The 25,371-nt window shown below is 40.4% G+C and overlaps 1 protein-coding gene across 5 annotated transcripts; it reads right to left on the bottom strand.

Moving 5' to 3' along the window:
• Nucleotides 1-1,582: 1,582 nt before the first annotated feature.
• On the bottom strand, nt 1,583-24,565 carry vwc2l (von Willebrand factor C domain containing 2 like). 5 transcript variants are annotated; one of them, XM_044217285.1, is made up of 5 exons: nt 23,849-24,565; nt 22,468-23,004; nt 17,445-17,561; nt 11,175-11,304; nt 1,583-5,671 (listed from the first exon to the last, which is right to left on the bottom strand). In XM_044217285.1, the coding sequence occupies exons 2-5, from the start codon at nt 22,879-22,881 to the stop codon at nt 5,520-5,522; spliced, it is 813 nt and encodes a 270-aa protein (XP_044073220.1). In that variant the 5' UTR covers nt 22,882-23,004; nt 23,849-24,565; the 3' UTR covers nt 1,583-5,519. The 5 variants fall into 5 exon arrangements, with proteins under 5 accessions (XP_044073220.1, XP_044073221.1, XP_044073223.1 ...); XM_044217286.1 differs by having other exon boundaries at nt 24,141-24,565; XM_044217288.1 differs by having other exon boundaries at nt 17,445-17,546; nt 23,849-24,564.
• Between the last annotated feature and the right edge of the window lie 806 nt (nt 24,566-25,371).

The following is a 25,371-nucleotide window of genomic DNA, read 5'->3' as shown; positions in this document are numbered from 1 at the left end:
TGTTTTGTTTTTTTGGGTGGGGGTGGGGTGGTTTATTTGAATTTAAAAGTACATGTGATATTGTGTAACATGAAGATAATTAACAAGCGTAAGTGATGTGTGCAATAATTTCATGCTATTGAGCCATGGTGGAGATGCAGGTTAAAGGATGCCATCCATCCATTTTCTGCTGCTTTTCTGGGTCTGAGTTCCTGTAGCGGCAGGCTAAGTAAGGTAGCCCAGACATCTCTCACCCTTGCCTCGTCCTCAAGTTCTTCCTGGAGAATTGTGAAGGGTTCTAAGGCCAGATGGGATATGCAATACCCCCAGCGTGTTCTGGGTCTTCCCCAGGTTCTCCTCCCAGTTGGACATGAAAGGGTAACTTCCACAGGGAGAGTCCAGGAGGCATCCTTATCAGATCCCCCCAGACCACCTTAACTGACTCCTTTGAATGCAAAGGAGCAGCAAGTTTACTCCAAGCTCCATCCAGATAGCGAGGCTCTCCTCATTCTATTTCTAAAGGTGAGCCCATCCACCCTGTGAAGGAAACTAATTTCAGCCTGCTTGTATCCTTGATCTGATTCTTTCATTACCCAAAGCTCTTGGCCATAGGTGAAGATTGGAAAGTAGATCTGCTGGTAAATAGCTCCATCTTCGCCGTGACCCTCCAGTACAATGCCTGCATCACTGCTGGCCCTTCACCAACCCATCTCTGTTGACACATTTATACAATTTTACCTGTTGTACATATCTCTAGTTTATTTGGTGTTTTGTTTGTGTCATGTGTCACTCAAATCAATTTGATGTCTGCAGAAATATCTAATGAGTGGTTTTAGAGTGGAATTGCATTCCATAATCTGCATGGGTTTACCAGGAAGAGATGATTATCTCATTATTTAATTGAAAATGCCTGTTTGATATAAATGGAGAGAGTGGGTCCCCAGAAAAGATCGATGGAGATTCGACATAAAGTGTAGAACAGGAAAAACAAAGCAATTCATTGTTCCATCAAGGCGCTTGCTGTGTCCACCGTTTGTGTGTGTGTGTGTTCCCCACCACCAAAGCTGGGGTGGAGGTATGCGTGCTTTAGGAGGTCTTCTACTGGCCATCTCCCAAGATGCCATTTTCAGTGGGATTAGTCAGAGATGCACCTAATTGCTATTGATTGCTATGTGCTGCATAAAATTGCTTCCCTTTTCTTGTCCACGGTGGGAGGTGGGAGAAGGCAATTAGTAATGCGGACGAGACAGAAGCCCAGACTGACTTGCAATGAAAAAGAACGGAGGAATGAACCTGTGAGTAATGCCCTTGAACTCACTGAGCATAACAAAACCATTAAGCACTGGCATCTTCTTATTTTCTCTCTCACACAGCCTTGAGCCAGGAAAATACTGTACTTTTATTTATTCTGAAATGTTCCGCTTATGGAATGGTTACCTGTTTCATAGTTTCGTATCGTGTATTGTTTGTTGTTTCTTGTATGGTTTTAGAACATAGAAAATGTGGCTAAATTCAAAGAGATTTGTCCAGCAGCATCCTCTAGGGTTCAATTGAATTTCACCTCACATGCTGCACCCACCACACATTCAGCTGCAAAGAAAGCTGTGCTTTTCGCAGTTAGGAATTTCACATTTTTCTTTAGTTGTTAATGTGTTTTCATGCCATCTCAAGTGATCTTGTGTCCAGAAACATCCACATAATCCTGAGTGAACAAAAAGGACAAACATAAAATATTAATCCACACTCACTTTTGCCGAATAACAGACTTCTTTTCAAGTCTATTAAACAAAATAGTTTTTGTCTCGATGAATGATACACATTTTCATATTTCGTATGTCTTTTTTTTACTCCACCTCAGATTTCAGAATACACATTATACGTTTGAAGATATTTACATATGAACAACACGGGGAACACCAAGGGCTGTTTAACTTTTTAAAATTTGGACCCTTTATTTCTTGTAGAGCTTAGGGTGAACCTGTGCGAGCATGTAGTCATATACAATCAAAGATGCTCTTAATTTTAAACAAATTAAACACAAATTTCTTATAGAAATGATACTATGCCACATTTGAGTCCCTCATGAACAGACCCTTGGTGCCCCAAAAACTAATACAATTGATTGTATAATAACAGTGTTTCTCTTTTCATATTCCAGATAGTTGGTTTTCAGGCACACTTTATGTAACAGTTTTGTTGCTGAAAAAAAGGTAAGGGGAAAAAAAAATCTTTCATAGTTTCCAGCTACAGTAAATCGGTGTCTCATGGAAAGGGGTGAATGGTATACCTTTACAAAATGCCTATGTACAAGCCTGTGGTTTGAATGATGAGAGTACAGATGGGGTCATTTGAATAGATGTTCACAGACAGACAGAAAGACTTGCGTTTCTTGGCAGAAAATGAACAAAGGCAGACTGCTGCTGATCTGTCCTTGAAACTGCAGCTTCACGTATTTGAAAAGATAAATGTAATTTCCGCTGGTTTGCCCAGGCAGAGGCTCTCTCTGAGATGCGTATAGTGGATGTGTGCCACATAAATGCCTTTTTTTAAATTGTGTTTTTAAATGCGGCCTATTCTTTCAAACTGCACACATAGGAATCTACTGCATGTTAATCCACATGGCTCCAAACTCATACTGTGTAGTTGTCAATGAGCGCTATAAAAGGAATTTTCATGACTACTGTCAACCTATTTACAGTGCAGAGCAACATATGCACCGCATCTCATTTGCTGGGTTGAAAAAAAATATCTTCTACCTGCTCTAAATATATGATTTCCTTATTTGATTTAATCCCTGTCTTTATTTATTTATTTATTTTTTGCTTCCCACTAGCAGCTTGGATCAAAACTCAGCTCTTACGTATAGGGACGGTTGAGCATGATCTTGGTCTGGATGGTTTGAACACTTCACCCACTGCCTTCCTACCTCTACACCGAGTTGATGACGGCAGCTTATAGCTTGCAAATTAAGGAGACGAGCAGCCATGACACCCCAGTTTAGTTTAACAAATACAGAGCACCTCAGAACCATGGAAGGAAACCGTATCAGAACAATCAAACACTACAATGAGTTGCAATGTCACATTATTGTAAGGATCCTTAAGGATACTTCTATCTGCCATTTTTGCTGCTTCTAGATTTACTTGTATGAAAAAACACTGTATTTTTTTAGCAATCTGTGAATTCAACTCCATATATTTTTAGCTGTGATTAAACTGTCTTCATCCATTCCCTTGTACTCCTGCTAATTCACCCTGCTGGAATGTCGAAGGGTAAAACAATAACTAATTTGGGATAATACATAATGGTAAACCATTGCACAGAGGAGTGCCAACAAAGTAGCACTTAAAGCAGTCTGGGCTGTTCATACTTTATGAAGCCAAAGGCCATGCTTTGTGAATCTTATCTGGAACAGTAGCACTAAGGCATCAGCGGTGGCAGCAATGCCTCTGAGCCCTGTCAACTGGCATACTCATTTCAGTCTTTCTTTGTTGCTACCCAGTAAAGTAATTCCAATATATTTTTGGATAGATGTATAGGCTGAATAATTATTTGGCATTTAAAGTAATTAAGATGAATGAAGCTCCTTTATTAAACCTAAAATGTCTGGAGCAGTGCGGCTGTGATTGATAAACCATAGATGTCAGTTTTGTTTTATGAGTCTGCAGACCACAAGCCAGATAGATGAGGTCTGTCTTTTCACATTGAAAGACACTAAATCACTGTAGCTTAATGATGAAAATGACCCAAGCTCCATTGTTGCACCTAAGATTGAACTCCACCCACATTCTCTCCTTTCTGTGATTCCTCCATCACGCATTTGCTGCAACTTAAGACTGTGCAGCAGACTTTGCAGACTCTTCCAAAAATTAGTTTTAGTACCTCTTAAGGGAATATACCTCTTTAGTCATCGGTCTTTATCCTATGTTTCTGTGTGCTGGGAGCTGCTATTAAGCAGCCCATCCATCACCACCCAGGAATAGGGTCTAAAAGGTTAACAGGAACGGATTTTCTGGAAATGGAAAAAATTCTAGTGATGAATGGCATGAGCTTATTGGAATTCACCTTTGAATTAATGACTGGTATTTATCATCTCAAAAAATATCGTGTTTTGGGCCTTGGTTGGGTGCTTTTTCTTTCAGACTGGACCACTTGAGGACCACTCTGCTCTGGGAAAATATCAAGGCAATGCATTAGCTTGTCTCTATGTTATAGCCCTGGCCGTAGCCACGCCACATTGGATGAGCTATTCTAACATATCGGGGAGGGGAGGAACTAAAAATCTGTTACATAATCTATAGCAGTGGGATAATGTAACAGCTTTGTATCTTAAGAAGCCTTATATGTTTTAAGTGCTTCACCGTGCAGATCAACATACTGTGGCTGTGAGATTGTGGATGAATGGTGTGCTTGTGTATGCTCACATGGACGATGTGCACGTGAATGCTGCTTAAAAGCATTTAGACATATGCAGATTCCCTCCTTTTGTCTGCTGGTTCTTGTTGAGAGTGCCCAGCATGCAGGCTGCGGCAGTGCCAAGCATCCAGCTGGATGATTTATCACAGAATACTCCTTGATTAAGGGAAATTAAAGCAGGCTGCTCTTGGCTTGCTAATTGCTTTGATAACAAGTTCAAGCAGTTAGTTAGTGGGAATATTTTGGAGGATATGGACCTCTGAGAGAAAACAATAACGACAATTAAGCTGGAAGGGGGGCTGCCGAAAGTTGTTGCTTTGATGCAGTACTGCAGAATTTTACATCTACCCTTCTCATAGTTGCTGGCTACCGCCTTTCCTGCCCTTCAGCTAATTCTACAGTACCAACTTGCCCTGCCTTTGCTGCTACTATATATAGACATGACTCAGAACTGTGGTATGTTGATCAATGAAATCAGCGTTTTGGGGTTTTATAAAATTGACAGTAGCATCATCTTAGTGTTAGAGGCGTGTTCCTGCCATAGCGATAAAAAGTCTTAAAGTCTTATGAAGACACAAACATTTATGTGTGATGTACATCTTGTAAACAAGCTCTTAGAGTGAAGTTGTGAAACTCACACAATTGCAGTGCTTTCACCAGTGTGAATCCTCGTATGACGGGGGGAACAAAGCGCCGTTAAGTGTGCTTACGGTTTGTTTTTCCTGCTGTTGGAATTTTACAACACCTGCGTGATTGTGACAGACAAGTACAACAAGCAGATGACATACATACAGAAATAAACATGAGCAATTCAACATTGTCAGTGGTTAGGAAAGAGTTCAAGGAGCTTAGAAACTTTTCGTGTGAGAGCAGCAAGTTGAGCAAGTCAACTTCTGAAAATGTATAGGACGATTAAAACTGGAGGGTGGAAACAGCCATGAGACAAGTTCTGTCTTCTTCTCAGTGGCTAAATTTGTATTTGTGTGAAGCTTGTGAGAGCATCTCTTCGATGCTATGCTGTCTTAGGTTGCTTAGGAATTGTGCTCCTGCCCTGTCAATCATACAAAATGGTGCAGTAGGCAGGGCCTTGCCTGAGCTTTTCCACCATCCCCGGTGGAGTCTCTCTATGACAACGACTGGCCGTTGAGGCACTCCCGCCGCAAGCACTGCGCAGGTTTCCACCAGTCTCCGTTGTGGCAGCGGCAGATGGTGCAATCGTCCACCTTTACTTCAATTCCGGCTGGGATGATCGTTGTTCCAGCAAAGCAATTTGGACCTGCCGCATGGGAAGGGAAAGAGGGAGAAAGACAGAAAAGAAGGAATAAGAACGACAAGAAATGGATGTGGCTCTCCTGAGAGCTTCTCTTTTCGGAGGGGTGGTAGAGTGATGCAGAGAACTGCAGGGAGTTAGGGGAGTCAGAGCAGACGTACAGATCTTTTCACGGGCATGCACCGATGGGCTTGTTTTTGCAACACTAAAGCGCTTTTGTTAGTCTCCCCTTCTCCCTCGACATGGAGCGCTTTGCATCCTAATGCGCCGCGAGCAGAGAAGCTTGCCAGGCGCTGGCATGGCAGTACAGAGAGGCTGGAGTACTGAGAGAGACAGAGGAAGAGAGAGAGAGAGAGAGAAAGCTGCTTTGAGAGGCAGTAGGGAGGATGGTGTTAATCACTTCAGTCTGTATGAAAAGGCCACAGAACTGCTTAGCAATTCCTTACATGGTTTCTTTCCACACACACACTCGTACTCTGTACTGACTTCCAAAACAAAAAAGAACTCGGATTAATTTTGACGTCTGATTTATCCTTTTAAAACACTGTAGGATTTTCTTGTGTGGATTCCTTTTTGTTGAAAGGAAAGATTCCTTTAATTCTAAAACATGTTTGATTGTGTACCACTGGAACACCCCATGTATTTGATAATCTCAGCAGATAGAGAGACTGATAAGCCTGGGTACATTTTAGGATCTGTACTTGAGGAAGCCAAAAATGCTCTTACCTTTATGGAAATAACAGTGCTTTCATTTTTGGTAAATACCACACAAAATTATTATATCTAATTTGTTCCTCCCTGCCTCTGGGGGATTTGAGGCGGTGTATCTCTTCCTTTACTTCTTGTGACAGAGGAGCAAGAAGGTGCCAGGAATCCGCACCAGTTTTAATCATTTAAATGAAGCAATCAGCAGCTCAATTGGTGTGACGGTGACTTTGCTTTGGATTGCTGTCAGTATTCAGCTCTGTAAAACCTACTAGATTCAAGACTCCTCTATGAGTACTCATAAAAACCTTGTATGTCTCATAACTCTTGAAGACACAGTAGCTTTCACGGCTAATATTCATGGACATCTTAGTGTCCCAGTGAATTTGATTTAGTAAGTCAGGCCAACTTAATGCTAGCAATGTAAATGTGAAACAGTATTGTTAGTCTACCTGAAGAGCCTAGTTACACTGGGTACATTTGGGGACACAGGCCAGCTGCATGCATATCTGCACAATTACTCAGCTTGAGCACAGAGCACAGTAGGCCTTTTTCATGGAAGACATTTTGACATGTCATAGTAGAAAAGGCACGGGTGTAATTAATAACATTAATAATGGCTGAATTCCATTTAGCTGCTTTGATTTCAGGGTCCTGGTATTGTGCATGCTGGCTCGCTGTCATGACTTACTGGGACACTTAAATAGAACAGAGCCATTGTTAATTTTATTTGTAACACCTGTGCTTTTTCTACTTTTGACAGGTCAAAATGTCTGCTGTGAAAAAGGCCTATCTGAGCTTCTAAGACACCCTGTTTGGAGGCTTATATAATTTTTAGCAGCTCTGCTTTGCATTCTCTTTGTTTTTGCAGTTGACCCAAGTCAACACTACAGATTTGCACAAAGAACAGAGCTTTTTCAAAAACACCACTCAGCCACAATTTCTGCAGCCCCATTAACTCTGTCTTCTAAAAAGAGTTTTGTGGGAAACATGAGCATGATAGGTCTTTTTTCATGGAAAAAAAAACCCCAGGTGTAAATTAATGATGTCTTAATTCCATTCAGCTGCTTCAGTTACAGGGTCCTGGTATTGTGCATCACACTGTCATGACTTACTAGGACACTTGAATAGAACTGAGCCATTGTTGATGTTATTAGTAACATCTGTGCTTTTCCAACTGTGACAAGTCAAAATATGTTTAGGCAACTCAAAGCACTTGATCAAGGTCAGGTAAAGATCATGGTCTCGGTTAAATATTGAAAAAGTCACATTGACTCAAAGCATGAGACAGGGCGTGCTCACTTTTTCAGTATTTAACCAAGGCCATGACTTTTAACCTTAACCAAGTGTTTTGAAAGCCTAAAGATAGGCAAATAGGGCCAGTAACTCCAATGTTTCACAAGCTTTTGCTTCAGATGTCTAAGGGATTTTGTTCAATTTACTGCAGTGTTTATGAGTGAAAAAAGGATGCAGGAGGCCATAAATATCCATGTGACACTGACAAAGGGAGCTGTTGGCTACCTAGTATCCCCATCCTTTACCTCAGCATAGATGACTCCCATGCTCTATTCGGACCTGATAAAAGCCCTTTGATCTGAGCTTAGAGGAGACATTGAGAGTGCCTGCCAAGTCTTAACTCTCATTGATCTGCCTCTGGACAGCTGGCACAGGTTACAGGACAAACTCAGTAGAGGTTGATGAGGGAAGAGGGCGACTGGTGCTGCTGCCAAGTGTGATTGTTTATAGCCAGATAGATTTGGAGCCACAAGGACACAGTTTCAGCTACCTGTCACTATTTGAAGGACACACTGTCACCCATCTGAGCCTGTGATCAATTCATGGCCAATAAAATTTGGTGACGTTAGAAAATGTTTGTCTTGTGTCAAAAGTGTCTCAGCACATCGTACTTTCCCAGCTTTAAGGAATGAATGCATATTAGGACTCATTAAAGTCTATAATACGATAGACAGTTCTTGCCTAGAGGTAAGAAATGCTTCCATACAAACTCACCCTTCCAAAAACTTCTTATTCACAAAAAACTGCAGCTTGTCCATAGGCAATCTGAATATGTTGCTAACTGTAGCCAGCTCTGTGGCACTGCTACTCTATGATATGTCTGTTAAAAAACCCACAATGACAGGCTTCAGACAGATAAGACCTGGCAGATCTATAAATGGTTTAATCTTATCATACTGAAGAACACTGACCATTTTCAGACTACTTTTAATTTTCTTCATGAGAATTATATAATTACATGTATCACCTGATTAATTTACAGTATATAATTCATGATAAAGATTAGAGCTGAATCAGTCGGACTCAATGAATGTGGAGCTCAGAGATAAGTACTCCCACTGGCTGACGATTCCATTGTGCTGCCTCCTCTCTCTTGCTGTTTTCAGGGTGAACCACCAAGAAGCAGAGGAGCTAAAAAGCTACATTGTAATAATGGAAAGCTTTGACAAAAGGTTGGCAGCCATAAGCACTGATTTGGTGATTTGCAGGTTAAAAAAAACATCCACACATCAAGGTTACAACCAGAATACATTTAGCTGAAATGTTTTTTTGATGCTGAAAGGTAGTTAGGACCTGCCTTAAATTGAAATATAGTCATTAATCCTCTTAAAAATGTTAAGTAATCAACCACATTTAGCCCCATTTTAAACCAAGTATCAAGGTGTATTTTAAACCTCAAAAATCAATGACTAATGGGAGCTAATGCCATGTGCAAAAACATTAGCAATTAGGCCAGCCCTTGACAAAGTTTGAAAGTTTTTGTTTAACTATCTCAGAATAAGTGGGTTCAGCCAGACCTTTCAGTGCTGGAACAGTGCAAATGCAGTGTGGCGATACTACAGTTGAACTTCCTACACAGTAGAGTTTGTCTGCAGATGCAACCACCCCTTCAACGGCAACACTGTGTCTAACGTGAATAACCCAGCAGACATACAATAATCCATATAGAGCTTATATATGCTTCTTTGTCTCTGGAATTAGACAGCCACATCAAATTTTGTGAAATGAGCATGATCTCTAAAACGCACATTTTGTTTTTTGGATGTATATTCCTCCACCATAAGAGAATGATCTGACAATAAAGCTAGAAACAAGACTTCTTTAAAAAAAATAAAAACGAATGGTTAACTACTGGCATTTAAAGGAAAATTTTCTGTGTTTAATTTGTCCAATACTTTGGTTTATGGCTGTACTTTGTGTTTAGTGCTAATTAGCAAATGTTAGCATGCTAACACACTTAACTAAGAAGGTGAACATGGTACACATCATACCTGCTTAACATCAGCATGTTATGTCACTGCAAGCATGTTAGCATGCAAATGTTAGCATTTAGCTCAAAGCACCGCTTTGCTGCTAGCAACTGCCCAGACGTTACAGCGCTACATGTTGCTATTCATGTCTGTGTCTCATAATCCTTCCCTGGTGAGAAAAGGTGGTGCACAAAACACACTGACATTTTAAAAGGGTTGTGCTCATTTCACACAATTATTTGAAATGCTTGCAGCACGTAAAGTAAAAGACAAATGTCTGACTGTCTTCCACTGATTGCATGTCTAACTGGAGCACATAAGTGGAAGTCTTCCTTTCACAGGCCCTTGTCCAAAAAATGAGAGCTAAACAGCATCCTTCATTGTCCTCTCCCCACAGCCCTCAGCCATCCACTCCCATAGAGATTTATCTGGCTGCCAGAGCCTGACCAGGCACCCTTGGGGAGCCCAGAAACGGCAGGCCTACCCTGAAATGCCAAGGGTGTCACTGTGTCCTGTCAGCCTGGATTAGCTCTCTCCTAGCAGCTTCCGCAGCCTTGTTAGTGTGGGTGTTTGTGTGTGTGTGTTGAAATAAAAAAAGAAAGCAAGGGGGATGAAGAGAAAATGAGAGAAAGTGTGAAAGAAAATGTGGGTAGTTGTGGTAAAATAGCCATTTAGCATCTGCCTCAAACTAAACTCCTCTCTTCACATTTATAGGTCAACCGCTGCTCGAAAGGCAAAGAAAAATATTTCAGGATATTTGTTTTGCCTTCTTTCATCAGGAATACATATAAACAATTTCTCCATTTTCGGCGTGACACTCAACATAATGAGAAGACTGAATGCAATAACAAGGCATATAAATCATGAGAATACATCTTGCTGTTTATCAGGTTCTCATTTGAGTTCAGGACAACTTTCTTTGCCAGCGCTTTCAGCTCTCAAATGATCTGAAGCTTACATTTGAGCTGTGTAAAATGACGAACTAAAAATCTTTGATTAGAGAATGCAGCATTCTGTTGTGACTGTGCATTTAATATTACCCACAGGCACTCTTTGCTATTGATCATTCCAGCCAGGATCACATTGCAGATGAGCAGTTACTGTACTTTGGTCATCTGTCCCCCAGGATTGGTGCTGGCAAAGGGAAATCTCCCACCTTGCCTTGTAAATACCCAATGAACCATTGGAATCCTATAATTCTAATTTAGGGATTGTCTGTGTGTGACAAGGGCGTCGGGGCACTGGGAGATAAAAGGCTCTCTGAGGACCCATTAGTCCCTCCTACCATGCCTTTAATCAATGGGCTAATGTTTACTCTGCTTAGTGTGTCATTTATAATTAAAACTAGTACTGCTCATTAGTGTCCAACGGGCCCAAGGTAATAATTTTAATTCATAAAACATCAATTACATCCTCATCCTCTAAAGGCACAGCCATCAAATGGTGATACCACAGATAAACTTGCCGTCATTGGTTTAATGAAAATTTAATGACTTCTGAGGAGTGTGCGTTGAATTCCAGAGGAGATGAGTGTTTACCGTTTTTACAGATGGGGCAGCATTGCTCCGGCTCGTACACAGGGTTGACACACTCTGGGACGGCGCAGTCGGACACCACACAGTGCACCTCATTATTTGGTTCGCAGCGGCACCATTCACAGGGTGACGGCTGTGGGCAGAGGGGGGAAGAGAAATGGGGAATCTGGGTTAGATGATTCAGTAGGTTTCACCTATATGAGTGTGCGTGCTCAACATGATTACTACTGGTCAGTTGAAGAAACAGCCTGCCCATTTTTGCTGATATTTCCCAATTAAAAAGGTTCCTATTATATGCATCTCATACTGTCTTCATAAACAAAGAAACAAGTTAATAAATTATTCACAAAGCCAGTTTTATTAGGCTTATTGCATCTTAACAAACAAAGCCTGTAGATGACTTTGAATAAAATCACTAGAAATAACTAATAAGGGAGTCTATAAGGTGGTGTTCATGATATTTAGTATTTTGCTGTATTTTGCTGCATTCTGCTGCGGCCTGCCTCAGGAAACAGTTCAGAGGCTTATCTTACCACCTCTGCAACGTGTAAATCAGTGCTATGCAGCTCTCTGTGCTGCTGCCTCTTACTTGACTCTATCTTTACTATGTCTCTTGACCGGAAAATGAACTGTAATGCAATTACATGGAGTGGAAAAATACAAACTGTTTCCAAATCACGAAAGGTCAACTGTTCCTCATATTAGATTTTCTTTCTGCTCATCACAGTAAACAGTCTTTTGAGGGCCTCTCTGTACAGGGTCTGCTCTATCAGCGACATGGTACTCTATAACCTTAGACACTACAAATGTTTCATATTTGATAACCCTTTTGCAGTTTACATTTGATGAAATATAGATTTTTTTTGGTAGATAGGTCAATATATGTGGCGAGCAGTAACTGCAACCAAACAAAATGGTTTGGATGAGTCAAAATAAACTGGGTGAGTTATCTATTTGAAGGATTCATAGTCCAAAACTTTCCCAAATTGCAGCAGTCAATATTTTAATGCATATCAATTTAGATTCAAAACCAGTTACTTTGTGAGCAAATGTTCACTCTTGAATGACACTGAGGTGACTAAAAATGTACTTTACCTTTGGGTATAAAATATCGATATGTACTGTATGCATTTTTAGAGAAAATATGCTTATTCACTTTCTTGCTGAGGGTTAAATGAGAAGACTGATACCACTCTCGTAAATACAGTATCTAGCTGGAGCCAGCAGCCGTAAAATGGCAAATTGACATTTTTACAGTTTCGTTTTTGTAGAGATTAAACAAACGAGATAATGGGTTAATTATTGAGGTTTAGAGGTGCTGGTAGGCGGATTTTGTCACCTTTGGACAGAGCCAGACTAACTTTTCCCCCTTGTTTCCAGTCTTTATGCTAAGCTAAGATAACCAGCTGCTGGATTATGGGAGTGGTATCAAACTTCTCCTTTAACTCTGCAAGAAAGCAACTAAGTCTATTTTCCAAAATGTCAAACTGTTCCTTTAAATGTTTGATGTTCTGCTTTGGAATTAATGATTTTTGTTGTCATTGTGCCATCAACTATCCCAAATGCATTACTTTCAGAAAGTTTGCTATATTTCCATTTTCTACAATTGTAGGAACAACAACAACAACAACAACAGTTCCACTGTGCATAATCCAGTTTTGTGTAGAGATAAGTGAAAGGGCTGTGGTAATGCTGGATACTTTAATCTGACTTTTAGCAGCCAATTTTGCCAGGATGCAGTAAGTAGCACACAATGGGAAGTGGTCCAGCTTGTATTTTTATTGGAATTTATGGCAGTCTGGATGCAGCCACAGACTGAATATGAGCAATACTAAGAGATGGAGAAGGGGAAACAATAGAAAGGAAAGCAAATGCATAATCCATTCTCTGATTGTGGCCATACTTCCTGAACCATCGTAGAAAAGAACACTCCTGGACGAATGAGGGACTACACCGTCCCATGCTTCCTGAACTTAAACCAATATATATGTAGAATGAAATCTGTCGTGTTTAAATGAAACATTTAGCTGTAGCCAAGGATGAGAGCAGAGATAATTCAGACTGCTTCACCTTCCTATTATTCTACTTTCCCAAAATTTACCAAACTGTCTCAACTGTTTATCAGATATACTTCCCCTGATATGTCAGACAACTGGATTAAAAAATCTATAGTCTATAAGTCTAAACTATCTATTAGATATGGTTTTTATAGGGTGGAAATGTCTGTAACGTGTTTGTGTCCTGGTATAAAAAGCTATGTTCTATAACTTTAAAAGATTGAGTCTCTTAGTGATGTTAATTATGATAGATTTCATCTGCTCGTTCATTGTGTCTTTTGCATATTTTAGAGCTGCCACTCACTGATGTAAAAGCACATCTCAAGGCCTTTGCTTTGGCTGCACTGAAATGATAAAAGCTTTTAAGAAATACACACATAGATGGTACCTGAACATTTATAACTCTCTTCTCATATCTTACCCACACAAGTAGACACCAGTAGACTCACGTAAACAAACTACGGCAAAAATATTTCTCTTTCACAGAGATAAACACCCCTACAGTTATCTGCCCCTCTGTCAGTTTGAGTGCTCACACAGAAATGTACCAATTAAACAGCAAGATGCTGTCCCATACATATGGAAGACTACATTTTCTCGACCTGACAGACTTATTCTGTGGGGGCCGGCAAGGTGGGATTCAGCAGTCAGCAGTGGTGCATATAGGGCTGTGTCTTGAATCATGATGTCATGGCTGCATTCCAGGTTTATGATGCTGCAAGTGTCTCCAACAGGAATATCTGGCTTCGTCTTGTGACTATTAGTTATATATATAAAGCTCACTTAGCTTTGTTGTCCATGAGCTTTCTGGGTTGGATGAAGATGTGGTACCTAAACCTTGGACAACATATAAAAGCAATTACACCGTACTTTAAATTGACACTGCTAGCAGCAGAAACCCAGGTTCAGTCAAGATTATGTTCGTACTGTGCATTTATTACAGTCTTTAAATTGAGGTTCTAACTCACAGTGTGTTTACATGCACACAAATATTTACAATAATATGTTATGATTTTGTAGAATCCTGGTTATGTCTTTTTGCATGTAAACACAAAAGAGGAGGTGCTCTAGGAACTACGTGGTGCAAGAAAGTCTGAAACCCTAACACAGAGGATAAACTGTATTGTTGCTCTCGTCCTTTATTGCTGCTGATAAGATGGAGAAACTAAAACCAGAATGCAGCAGAGTCCTGGCAGCCAGAAACAAAAATTGTCTCACTCTTAAATGCTGAAAGAGCTTGGTTGGTAACGACATGGTACAGAGTGGCTGGATGTGGTAGAGTCAGACAGAACTGCATTGACCCAGACAATCAGAAACCTGAATATTGTTGAAATAATATATAAAAGGATATGAATAACCTTATGTTAGATGTAAATTCCATATCCAAAATATGTTCATTAAGACTTCAAACCTGTCTGTGTAAATGTGCAACTAATCTGATCTCTCGGCACAGTACAGGTCAGCTGACCTTCATAACAAAAGCAGCTACGAACAAGATCAACACAAAAACATGCATCTAATAGTTATCACTGCTTGATTCTGGTAATAAGCATTTACTTAGCAGTGCAAGGTCGATTACATGTTAGTTTGAAGTATCTGATCATGGGTAAAAGCAAAAACATGAATTCACTGTAGGGGCGAGACAATTAGTTAAGTGGATGGTAAGGATCCAGCTAGCACCAATTTTGATTAATATATTTGATCAGCTGCCAAACATACAGAAGGGAAATGACTCAAAAACATAACAATGGGAACAGTTAGACACAGTTTCACTAAAGTATGCATCTGGCACAGATACAGTTGTGTGTGTGTCCCCCCCCCCAAGGCATATTACTATCTTTAGAGGATAGAAAATGAGACTATTAGACATCATATAGTAGTCCGTAAAGTACACATTAGAAATGCATGACTAAATCTTTTTTTTTCTTAGCAAATGCATTGTCTCAAACAGTGTCTGCTGGTAAATTGTAGGAATAAATTGGAATTAAATTCAACATAAGAATTAACATATATTATTCATTTGGTTTGAGGCGATGCAATCAATATTTTTGAAAATGAATGTGTGTGCCAGAAACAACAAAACTAAGATTTGTTGTTTATGTCTTGCATTCATTTTTATCATTGTTGAACTGACACAATATGGGCAGCTGGCTTCTCGACGTACTGTATGCAGTGCTGAGAGTTTTCTCACCCAAAGGTGTGTCTTGATCTCACTTCATCCATGTTGTATTACAGTTTGTTTTTTTTACAGTTGTTAACACGCATTTCTCAATACTTTTTCAAATCTCTTCACACAGTCGGCACAACAGAAGTCACATGTAAAATCTTGATCTGAAAAGTAACTAGTATCTATAGCTGTCAGATAAATATGATGGAGTAAAAAGTACAATACTTACTACCCTCTGAAATGTAGTGAAGTAGAAGTATCAAATAGCATAAAATGGAACTACTCATTTAAAGTACAAGTACCTAAAATTTTACTTGAGTAGAGAACTTGAGTAAATGTACTTAGTTACATTCCACCACTGGATCCTGAGATGTGTATGAAGTGTTTTGGTTGCATTAGTGCATTTTGGGTGTGAGATTAACTCTTGTTGTTGAGCTGCATGTTGGTAAAGAGAACTGTTTTGAAAAAGTGAACTCAGTATGGAGAAATGTGTGTTACCAATTGGCTATGAGATACAGTGGTGTTTATTCACTATCACAATTGGCCTTTAAAAAGAAAGCATTTCAAACAGAAGTGGCATTTCTCTGTTGGTTAATCTGGCAGATTGACCTGAAAAGCAGCTCAGATGGAAGCCTGCCAGTGCAGATGTTTCATAGGCATAGGTATATTAAAAATGTAATTTGAAAAAGAAAATAACTCCATGTACCTATGACACATCGCAGAAACGTTAAATGTATTCAGTGGTGCCTGGTGCTTTCAGTGCATCCTTTTGTGTGAGGTCTAGCCTGAAGAGGATCAGTCGTGCCTTAGCCCAGACTTACAAAGAAAATGGAGCACCAAACTTAGACATGCTGGCACATGTTTTGGTGAAGAAAAGTCTCCTGTTGTCCCCGGCTTACTGGCTCGGTATTAAATTGGATTGGCTGCCATGCTTTTCATTCCCACTCTGAGACAAATGGAGACGGGGCAGGGAAGCAATGAATAGTCAAATAACCTTCAGCGGGGCATATGGTAATGTAAAATACTTTGAGGCTGGACAACAGGGTCACAGGAATCTCACCCATGCGTTTAATAGGAGTGACGGGAATGGGTTGACAGTCAAACTGCATGCTGCTGTTGTCCAGGTCAAAACAATATTTTACCAGTGGTCAGGGAATACAGAGAGAGACATGAGGACTTGTGGATGAGGGGAGTTGGATGCTAAAAACACCCTTGAACAGGGGTACTTTAAGTGTAAGGAAGTTGATGCCAGAAAAACTTGTATGAGAATTCTTTGTGGCCCAATTGTTTGCACTTAATACTTTATTCTAATTAGGACCATTGTTGCCTCTGGCAAATTGGATAGGAAAATCAATTTGAGCAATAATTTTTACAACTGTTATGGCTGTTTTGTCTCATAGGTGTCAGTGCTGAAAAGTGGAGTCACTAATTACTATTTTGTGTAATGTGTAGGCAGCACCGTGAGTATGTGTCTATGTTATTTTAGATTAATTGTGATTGTCTGTACATGTGCTTTCTCTATAATTATGGTACATCAAGTTCTCTAAAGACTTCTTTTAAACAATTAAAAGTTATGAGAAACAGATAGAAATCACACAAAATCCTCAGCATTTTCTATCATTTGTAGCTATTATAGGTGCAGAGTGGTAAAAAGCAATATGTTTTTCTCTGAAAATGAAATTGCCTCAACATTTAAGCCCTACTCAGTAGTAGACCTTAACTCTACTGCACTGGATCGATTAGTACCTGTCTCATGGGGATTTAAGGAAAGGTGAGTAGAAATGATGTATTAAGGCTGCATGTTTCAGCTGTTATATTACTTGAAAATTAATCACTTAACATTACTTGCCTCTAAATGAGAAATTATTCAAGATAGTCAGATGATTGAAATCTACTGTGTGTACCTTTGTCACTGAAAATGTTGGAGCCCGCCCCCCCTTTTCAACTCTGCATCCCTTCCCTAGGGGGATCGCAGGAAGCACGGACGGGATTGTTCACATTTGAGTTCACATCCCAGCCCTAGCCTGTCGATCTGGGATCTGAACTCACCCTATATCTCCTGGTTCTTGATTGCAGTTGTGCTGGGGGCAGAGGCACGCCGGCAGCCATGCTGGGCTGGGGACTGGTCCCTTCCTCATCTGATGGGGAACCCTGTAGGTGAAACACCTACTAAGGTTGAGTGGCATGACTCTATCACAGGGCAACAAAACAAAAGAGTAGAAAATACACCCAGTGGTAGTAAATCTACACCTACAGAATCTACATTGTATTAAATACTATATAGCGAACAGTAAATATTTAAGTGGACAAATTGGTACTGGGAAATGTACTTTAGACTTATTTGTGAGGTTGCTGATGCATGAGTTATACCAGCATTGGATTCAACAAATGACTGATTAGCTAACTTTGCACTGCTTTTCAGCGTTAAGTGTTGAATGAATGCCCGATACCACTTGCACGACAATGACTGCATACTCTACTTACATGGGACTTAATGACTGACCTATTGCATTATGGGATTTTCAGCATAATGAAACTGGAAAATTAAATTAAATTATGCTGGTTGGTGCCAAACTACGTATACTTATATCAATTCTTCATTCAAACTTAAATCCGAGCATCTCTGATGCTCCAAACTGACCACATCTCTCCTGTTATCATTCTGAGATGCTGTGTCTCTGCATTTGTTCTCCATCATCTGCTACTGAATATAAATGAAAATGTCTGCACAATGTAGCACGACTACCGCAAAGGAAATGCCAATGAAGCCCACACCAAAGGTTAACCTGTCGGCGCCTCTAAACAGGGGTCTGTATACCAGATACTGACGCCCTTTGATTTCCTTGAACACTGCAGGGTTCCAAAGCTTTCATGTCCTCACTGAAGAGACCCAACCTTCACACAGGATGTGGACTAAAACATTAGAGTGACTTGTGTGGTCTTAGACAGGGGAGTGGGATCATCCTGCACCACAAATTTCCTGTATCCTTATTACCGTCATATCATTATCACTGAGATAATCAAAAAGAACAAATGGATTTTTTTTTCTCCCTCAAGTACGAGGAAATGTCCTTCCCTCGTTGGGCCCTCCAGTCAAGGTTGAGGGTGAGCTGCACTATTGATGGATTTGATCTCACATCAAACTGCGAGGCTTATGCACTCACAGCAGCCCTTACAAAATCTGTGGGCTTGCATCCCAAAGCATGACTGAGCTTGATGCTGCCTGACGTGCAAACACACCAATCAGTACAGATTAGGTACATAGGTTTTAAATGGGCTGATCTAACACATGCCTTACTAGCAGCAACACCATGTCACTTTCATGCTGATGTGCCAGCACATAATGTAGGGTTGCTAACAATTATTTTCATTATCAATGTCTTGTTTGTTATTTTTTGATTAATTGACTAATCATTTAATATAAGACATGTCAAAAATGGTGAAAAATGCCAATAACAATTTTCCAGAGCCCTAGGTAACATCTTCAAATTGCTTGTTTTGTCCAATTAATGATTTAAATCCCAAACACATTCAATTTACAATCATGTAAAAGACAAAAAAAACAGCAGGCTGACTGGTTGGAACCAGAAATATTTGACATTTTTGCTTGATTAATGCCCTACATGATTAATTACATATCTAAATCGTTGTTGATGAATGTCAGTTATATCAGTTAATCAGCTAATTGTGTCAGCACTAGCATAATGGCCTCTATAGAGGCATAAAAATCTTTGTTAACAATGGAAAACCAGAATGCTATGCCTCCTCGCTAATCTGAATGTACTAGAGGCAGATACATGGCAGTGAAAATGAAAAGCAACTAAAGAGGTTTTACCTTAATAAATGAAAGAAAATTGCTAGCCACTGTTTTTTCCCCTTTCTGGTTCTTTCGGTTTTGTCTGATTTTTCAAAAATTGCATTACCACAGATAAACTGTAGCGTGATGATTAATAATGATGCTTGTCTACATTTTGTTTGGCTTAACTCACTGTGTAGCCCCCTGCCTGCTTCAGTTTGTTTCAGTGTCATGTCATGCTAATATCCACAGGTGCAACAACATCTCCCAGCACAGGTTTCTTTGCTTTGCCATGAAGTCATTATGTAAACCAAACTGAAACAAACATCCTACAGGTTACAAAACATTCTGCTGAAGCCTGGCAGGGCAGGTAAAGCGAAGTAGACGACAAGACATACAGTGTTTCTTCATACTGATGACTAACTTAATCAGGTTGTGATTTTTATGTAAAGCACAATTTACTATGGATTCCCTTAAGGGTTCCCCTCAGCACTACAGAACATTTTAGCATCTTTGAGCTAATTGTTTTGTTTTTCCCCCTGCAACTTTAATGTTTTGGTTCACTGTCAGTGCTCTCATCAACCTCATCTCAAGTCACATCACACAACAGTTTATAGCGAAAAAGCTCTGTTAAACCAACGGTATGCTACTTGTGAAACTTCAAACAGCAGACAGACAAAGTTAGCAACTAGCTGATGAACATAGCGTAGCATTTAGCAGCTAAAGAGTCAGATATTTCCCCAGGGATTGGTAGAGACCACAAACAGAGCTAAAAGAATGGGAATATTGGACTTATATTCATCAGGTGACTAGAAACACAACTCAAATGAATGCTAATGCTGCTCTGTGGCTGCTGAATTTGTAAATAGGCAACTGTTTGCTAACACATTCACCATAACGACTTCACAAGGTGATAATATGTGAATGTTGTTTTTACGGTTTCTTCTGCTGCCTCCAAGTGGCCCCAAAAAAAGGACAAAAAGAAGCAATTGACACTGCTTTAACTGAGTGGTTTTAGTCTTAAGACTTTAACCATACCATAATGAGTTGCTACTCGTATACAGTATATTGTTGCAGTATCCAGTTGTAAAATGTTGGCTATGAATGTTTTGCAGATATGAATAAAATGTATGTTATGTCTGATACTTTGAGGACATTTTTGAATCCAGTGTTTTTTCTTACAAAAAATGTTCTTACAAATTTCTATGCTTTTAATAGCTCAGAAGAAGGCGTGCTCAGACTCGTTCTTTGGGTTTTGAATACATGTTAGGAGATTCAACTAGCATGAAGATGAGTAATTGCTTACAAATTTAGTCTGTTGTTGTTTTTAGGCGATATTTTTTGTCAAATTTTGATGTGAAAAGGTTTTTGTCAAAGCTCTGAAATGGTTCTAGACATGCATGAATTAGATGTTTCCTGAATAGATGTAATATTGCGTATCTGTTTCATTTGTTTCTTATTTGGACTGACACATTGTTTGATCAGTGGTATCTCTGTAATGTTTACCAATACTGCTGAACACTCTGCTAATCTGCCACTGACAATGCCAATTAATCTTGGAGATGCTTTTTAAAGCTTAGTTTCAAGTGTTCATTTAGTTCTGAAGTGCCGATCGTTTCAAGTTGGCTGCACAAAATAGATGATTGAGAAGTGCTCTTCTTCACTGACATACATATTAACCTAAATCTTGTGCCTTAAAATGGTGCATCCAGTGGAAAAAAATCCACAAAAATCAGTTTCTGAATAAACCTGAGGTAAGAAATAGGCCATGCAGTTTTAGAAAAAGTCAGAGTTTGAAAAATCAAGAGGAAATTGGCGATGTCATCACACTACCAGTTTGCTGACTTGTCTCAAATGTTGGGCTCACTAGAGGTAGGTTTTCTACCTCTAATATTATGTCTTAACACGTAATTGTTAAATCCAGAAAAGGATAAATTCAGGCATTATGATAGATATGAAAAAATATGAACTACAGTAGATCCAAAATATAAGGAAGTTTATAACATTTGACTGACACAACTATAATGGACGCACTAATGCTAACTTGTTAATGATATACTTGCACAGAGAGGAACAAGTGCCATAGAGCTATACTGTTGTTTAGGCCGCATTGTGTCATTTTACATTTCAGTCACTTACAGCCCCAATCCACATGTGAGGGATTTTAAATGAGAAGGTTTCCTCATGGGCAGCAACAGTTTAAACAGACTGTAATTGTCATGCTCGTATAGTGTCATTTCAGATCAGGCAGTACTGTCATGCTCTATGCTGAGACAATGGTCTGATGGGTAAAAACAGTGCAGGAGACAGGAAAACTGAATCTGCGAGCAATGACTCAGTGTCCACAAATCAAAGCATTAAAATACTGCTATAGCATCTGTCACTTTAGTAATGCTGGGTGAATGTTCACTTGATGGTGCAGAGAGGGAGTGGGGGTGACATCACTCTGGCAGCCATCTTTGTGCCCTTGGCCAATAAACACATTTTAATGATACTTTTACAGTATGCCAAGAACCGATATATACTCACACCAAAAGCCTCGCTAACCCAAACCCTAACCCCCAACACAGGTGTTGAGCTGTATTATGCATTTTTTTAAACAATAAATAGAATTTAGGTCGATTGCTGTCAACAAGTTGCAAGACCAAAAGCATTGTGTAGGTCTTTAATCCACTGTACTTAATATTCCTTAAGACTGGCCTTTGTTCCCAGGAGACATAGTTGCTGCTACCAAAAATGACACCATCATGACATTAGATGTTTGAATTGATTGATGTCTATGACCTGTCAAGAACATGCAAATCTAGGATGGGGTGTTCATATTATTGTACGTGCAATTTAAAACAACTGATTAGCCCATACAGACTGCCATGTAAGATGGCTGCTTTAGTGGCATCCAGACTTTTGACTGTGACTGACTGAAACAACCTGGCAAGATGGAACCAACTCATGATCATCAGTTAGGCACTATAGCTCTTAAAGACGTTTAAATTTGATCTTGTATAAACTAGTTTATCATTATACTGAAAGACAAGATCAAACACAATACCAGCAATTAGACTGGAAAGAGTATCTTGATAAATGCTCCTTCAGCTGTATGACACGGAAAGTTTATTGCATATTGGAAATGTTGAAGGCACATTTTCTCAAGTGCTAGAAATATGCCACAACTTTGGTTTTTGTACGCTGACTCACCTGAACCAACTGTTTTTAATGTAAAAATGTAAGAAATACATTGAGGATGACCCAGGTTGGATCTTAGAACTCAGATCTTACCTTGAATTCTTCCAGTATTTTATACGTTTTCCCCCGGTACTCGCAAAAGTTTTTAACCTCCTTGCACTCGGGGCAGCATCCATTGTGCTCCACTTTGGTGCACTTGGGGTGCAGTTTGGGGCACTCGGGCTGGTCGCACACAGGCCCGTCCTCCGTGCACACGCACGGACAGTTCGAGTGTCCCGGGTAGAAGCGCTCCCCGAGTTTGTAGACGAAGCCACTGTCGTCCACGCATCCTTTCCCCCGGTAGTCATCGAAGACGATGTTTTCACTGGCGGTCCGCTCCGCCTCGTCCGCGGCGTAATCCTCGGGGTTACCCACCGAGGCCGGAGACACGGCGCGCAGGGCCAGCAGGAGCACGAAGGCGGCCGAGAGGAGAGGGCCCATCCTTCGCCGCGGCATCGATATCCACATTCAACAAGATTGTGTGGATGTCATCCCTAGGCTCCCGGTATCCTCTCCGGATCCGTCCTGCGCTTCATTATCATCATCATCATCATCATCATCACCATCATCATCATCACTTGAGGAAATGGGCTGCAGTGGAAAAAATAAGAGATGATATGGTGGCTGATGCTTCCACTGCTGTTGTTTTGCACAACCTCAAACCAGTAAACCTCACATTCCAAATACTTTTTTTTTTTTTGCTTAGGCCTGTGTATTTGTCCCACTGCTGCAACCAGTTGTCTTTATAGGAATCATTCAAGTTTCTTTAATTGTTATTCTGTCTCCAGAGACAAATGGGATTCCCTAATGCAGCTTACTCAACAGGTTAATGCCATTATTCCTGAAAGAAAAACCTTTGTTAACATAAGAAGCGTGCAGTCTATATGTGCGCTTGTGTGGTGATGGTGGATGTGCGGGTGCGGGTGGTGTTCAGATTCAAATGATTCTCTTCGTGCAAAATCTCAGCAATAGCTGAACGTCCAACAACAGAGGGAACGGTTAAAACATCAATTATCTGAAGTGGGTGGAGTGGGCTCTTCACAGTATTCTTCTCCACATTCAAAAACCCCCAACCCATTAGCTATCTTTGTACAATTTCAAACTCTATGAGAGCGCCAACAGACAACAGGTAGCTATTAGTCTAGTTCAAATTCCCTTGAATAATTATACAAATTACTGCTCAGACATTGTACTTACAGTGAGCTGTTCTTACTCAGTCAGCCATGTAACATGCAAATGCCCCGAATCATAAATGTGCAATGATTTAACCCAAGCCACAGAGCAGAATCCAGACAGTTAAGCAATATATAGCGGGAAAAAACCCCATTCCCCCTTGTCTTGGAATCGTTTGGTTTCTAAGTGCTGCGTGTCTTGACAGATCAATTGAAACGCCAGTGACAACGGGGATGTATATTAAACGAGAGGGCAAACTCACCGCGTTGAAATTGCTTGATATCCACTTAGTGTGAAGCCAGAGAGCCCAACAAATAGAGGGCTAGAGCAGATTTAATGATAGTCGCCTAGCCTATTGGAAACTTCACTTTATCCACAGGGTAAATTCTCCAGACTCCACAAGATACTATAATCCTCCCTCTCGGTCGTGATGGTGGGTTTAAAAGCAATTAAACACCAGCGTTTTGGAGGTATGGTCCCCCCCTCTCCAGAGCAAAGAAAATGACATCCACGTAAAAGTAGGTCTGCTTCATGAACATCCTCATCGGACTCACCTTTTTGAGACAATATCACAGTTCACGTCCGAAGGCATGCGGTACGGAGAGAGAGGCAGAGACCGAGAAAAACAGCTCGAAAAATCCTCTGTAGCGTTCCCTGAGAATCCGGAGTCAATTCAATATTTCCCAACGATGCAGGTGAATATGAGAAAGCGGCAGTCAGTCTTGTTGCACATGTGTGTGTATACATCCAGCGGTTGAATGAAAAATAAAAATCCAGAAGGGTAGAAGTTTAGAGTATTAAAAAAAAAATAAACCAAACGGGATTCAAGCCAGTCAGTATTTGATTTTTGGTCGCATTCATCGTCAGTAGGGGAGAGTGAGGAGGGAGCGCTCCGACTTTCAGCACCTTGGAGAGCGACTGTCTCCTGCGTCCTGCACTGAGCAGAGCAGAGCGCCCCCTGTCCCCCTCTGTCCCCCCTCTGTCCCCCTCTGTCACCCACAGACACAACAACGCTCACATCCCACGATCCGAGGACAACTCCCACTGCATTTCTTGAACCGGTCCAGCAAGAGTTAAAGACTAAAATCAAGTCAAATGACGAAATAAGTGGTCAGTTGTCAGAGAGGTTCCTAGAGGTATGCTACATCTGTCAAATGTGTGTGAGTGCCTTTTTGTGTTTGTTAACGGTTGCGCCCGTGTGCATGTTTTTGTCATTACGGGACTGTGCATGTGTTTGTCTGCGTATGTGTGCGTGTGTGCCCGTGCGCGCCAGAGTGTCTTCACACATGACCTGCAGCACAGTTTACCCATTTGTATTCCACGGTGCAACGCAAAAAGGGAGTCTGACTTCTCGGCCCCCTTGACAAGATAAAAATACAGTATGGCTTTGCAGAGCAGCATCAGCTTTGTTTTACAGATGGTAGCCCGTAGGGGCCACTGCCTGACTACATTCAGTCTCAGAACAGATGACTGAGTGAGACCCCAAAGACCATCACTTAATTAGTTACTCCGGTGAGGGATTGTACACGTTATCAACGACAACCTTATGGCCTGTCTTGTTCAAATATAACTGTGTTCATGGCCTTTATCTGAGTATTGATTAAAACCTATTTTATAGGAGCTAGTTTACTTAAAACAGCTGTCAGTCCTCAATGTAACTCAGCCCAAAGCTCACCTTTATAAAGTATTTAAAATGATACAGTTACATCTGCTGCTACTTGAGGGTATTTTCCACACCATTTTCTACCTGACTGAAAACTAGCTTTAAAAAAATGTAAAAAAATA

The sequence above is a fragment of the Siniperca chuatsi genome, linkage group LG12 (assembly GCF_020085105.1).
Source record: "Siniperca chuatsi isolate FFG_IHB_CAS linkage group LG12, ASM2008510v1, whole genome shotgun sequence".
Taxonomy (NCBI): domain Eukaryota; kingdom Metazoa; phylum Chordata; class Actinopteri; order Centrarchiformes; family Sinipercidae; genus Siniperca; species Siniperca chuatsi.
This window is presented reverse-complemented; position numbering and strand designations above follow the sequence as displayed.

Excerpts from the sequence above, each read along its gene's own strand:
- vwc2l (XM_044217285.1), bottom strand. The coding sequence starts at position 22,881 with ATGTGGATATCGATGCCGCGGCGAAGGATGGGCCCTCTCCTCTCGGCC. Across the intron at positions 11,305-17,444 it reads CAAGAACCAGGAGATATAGG|CCGTCACCCTGTGAATGGTG; the intron begins GTGAGTTCAGAT and ends CTCTGCCCACAG. Across the intron at positions 5,672-11,174 it reads CTGCCCCATCTGTAAAAACG|GTCCAAATTGCTTTGCTGGA; the intron begins GTAAACACTCAT and ends CCCATGCGGCAG.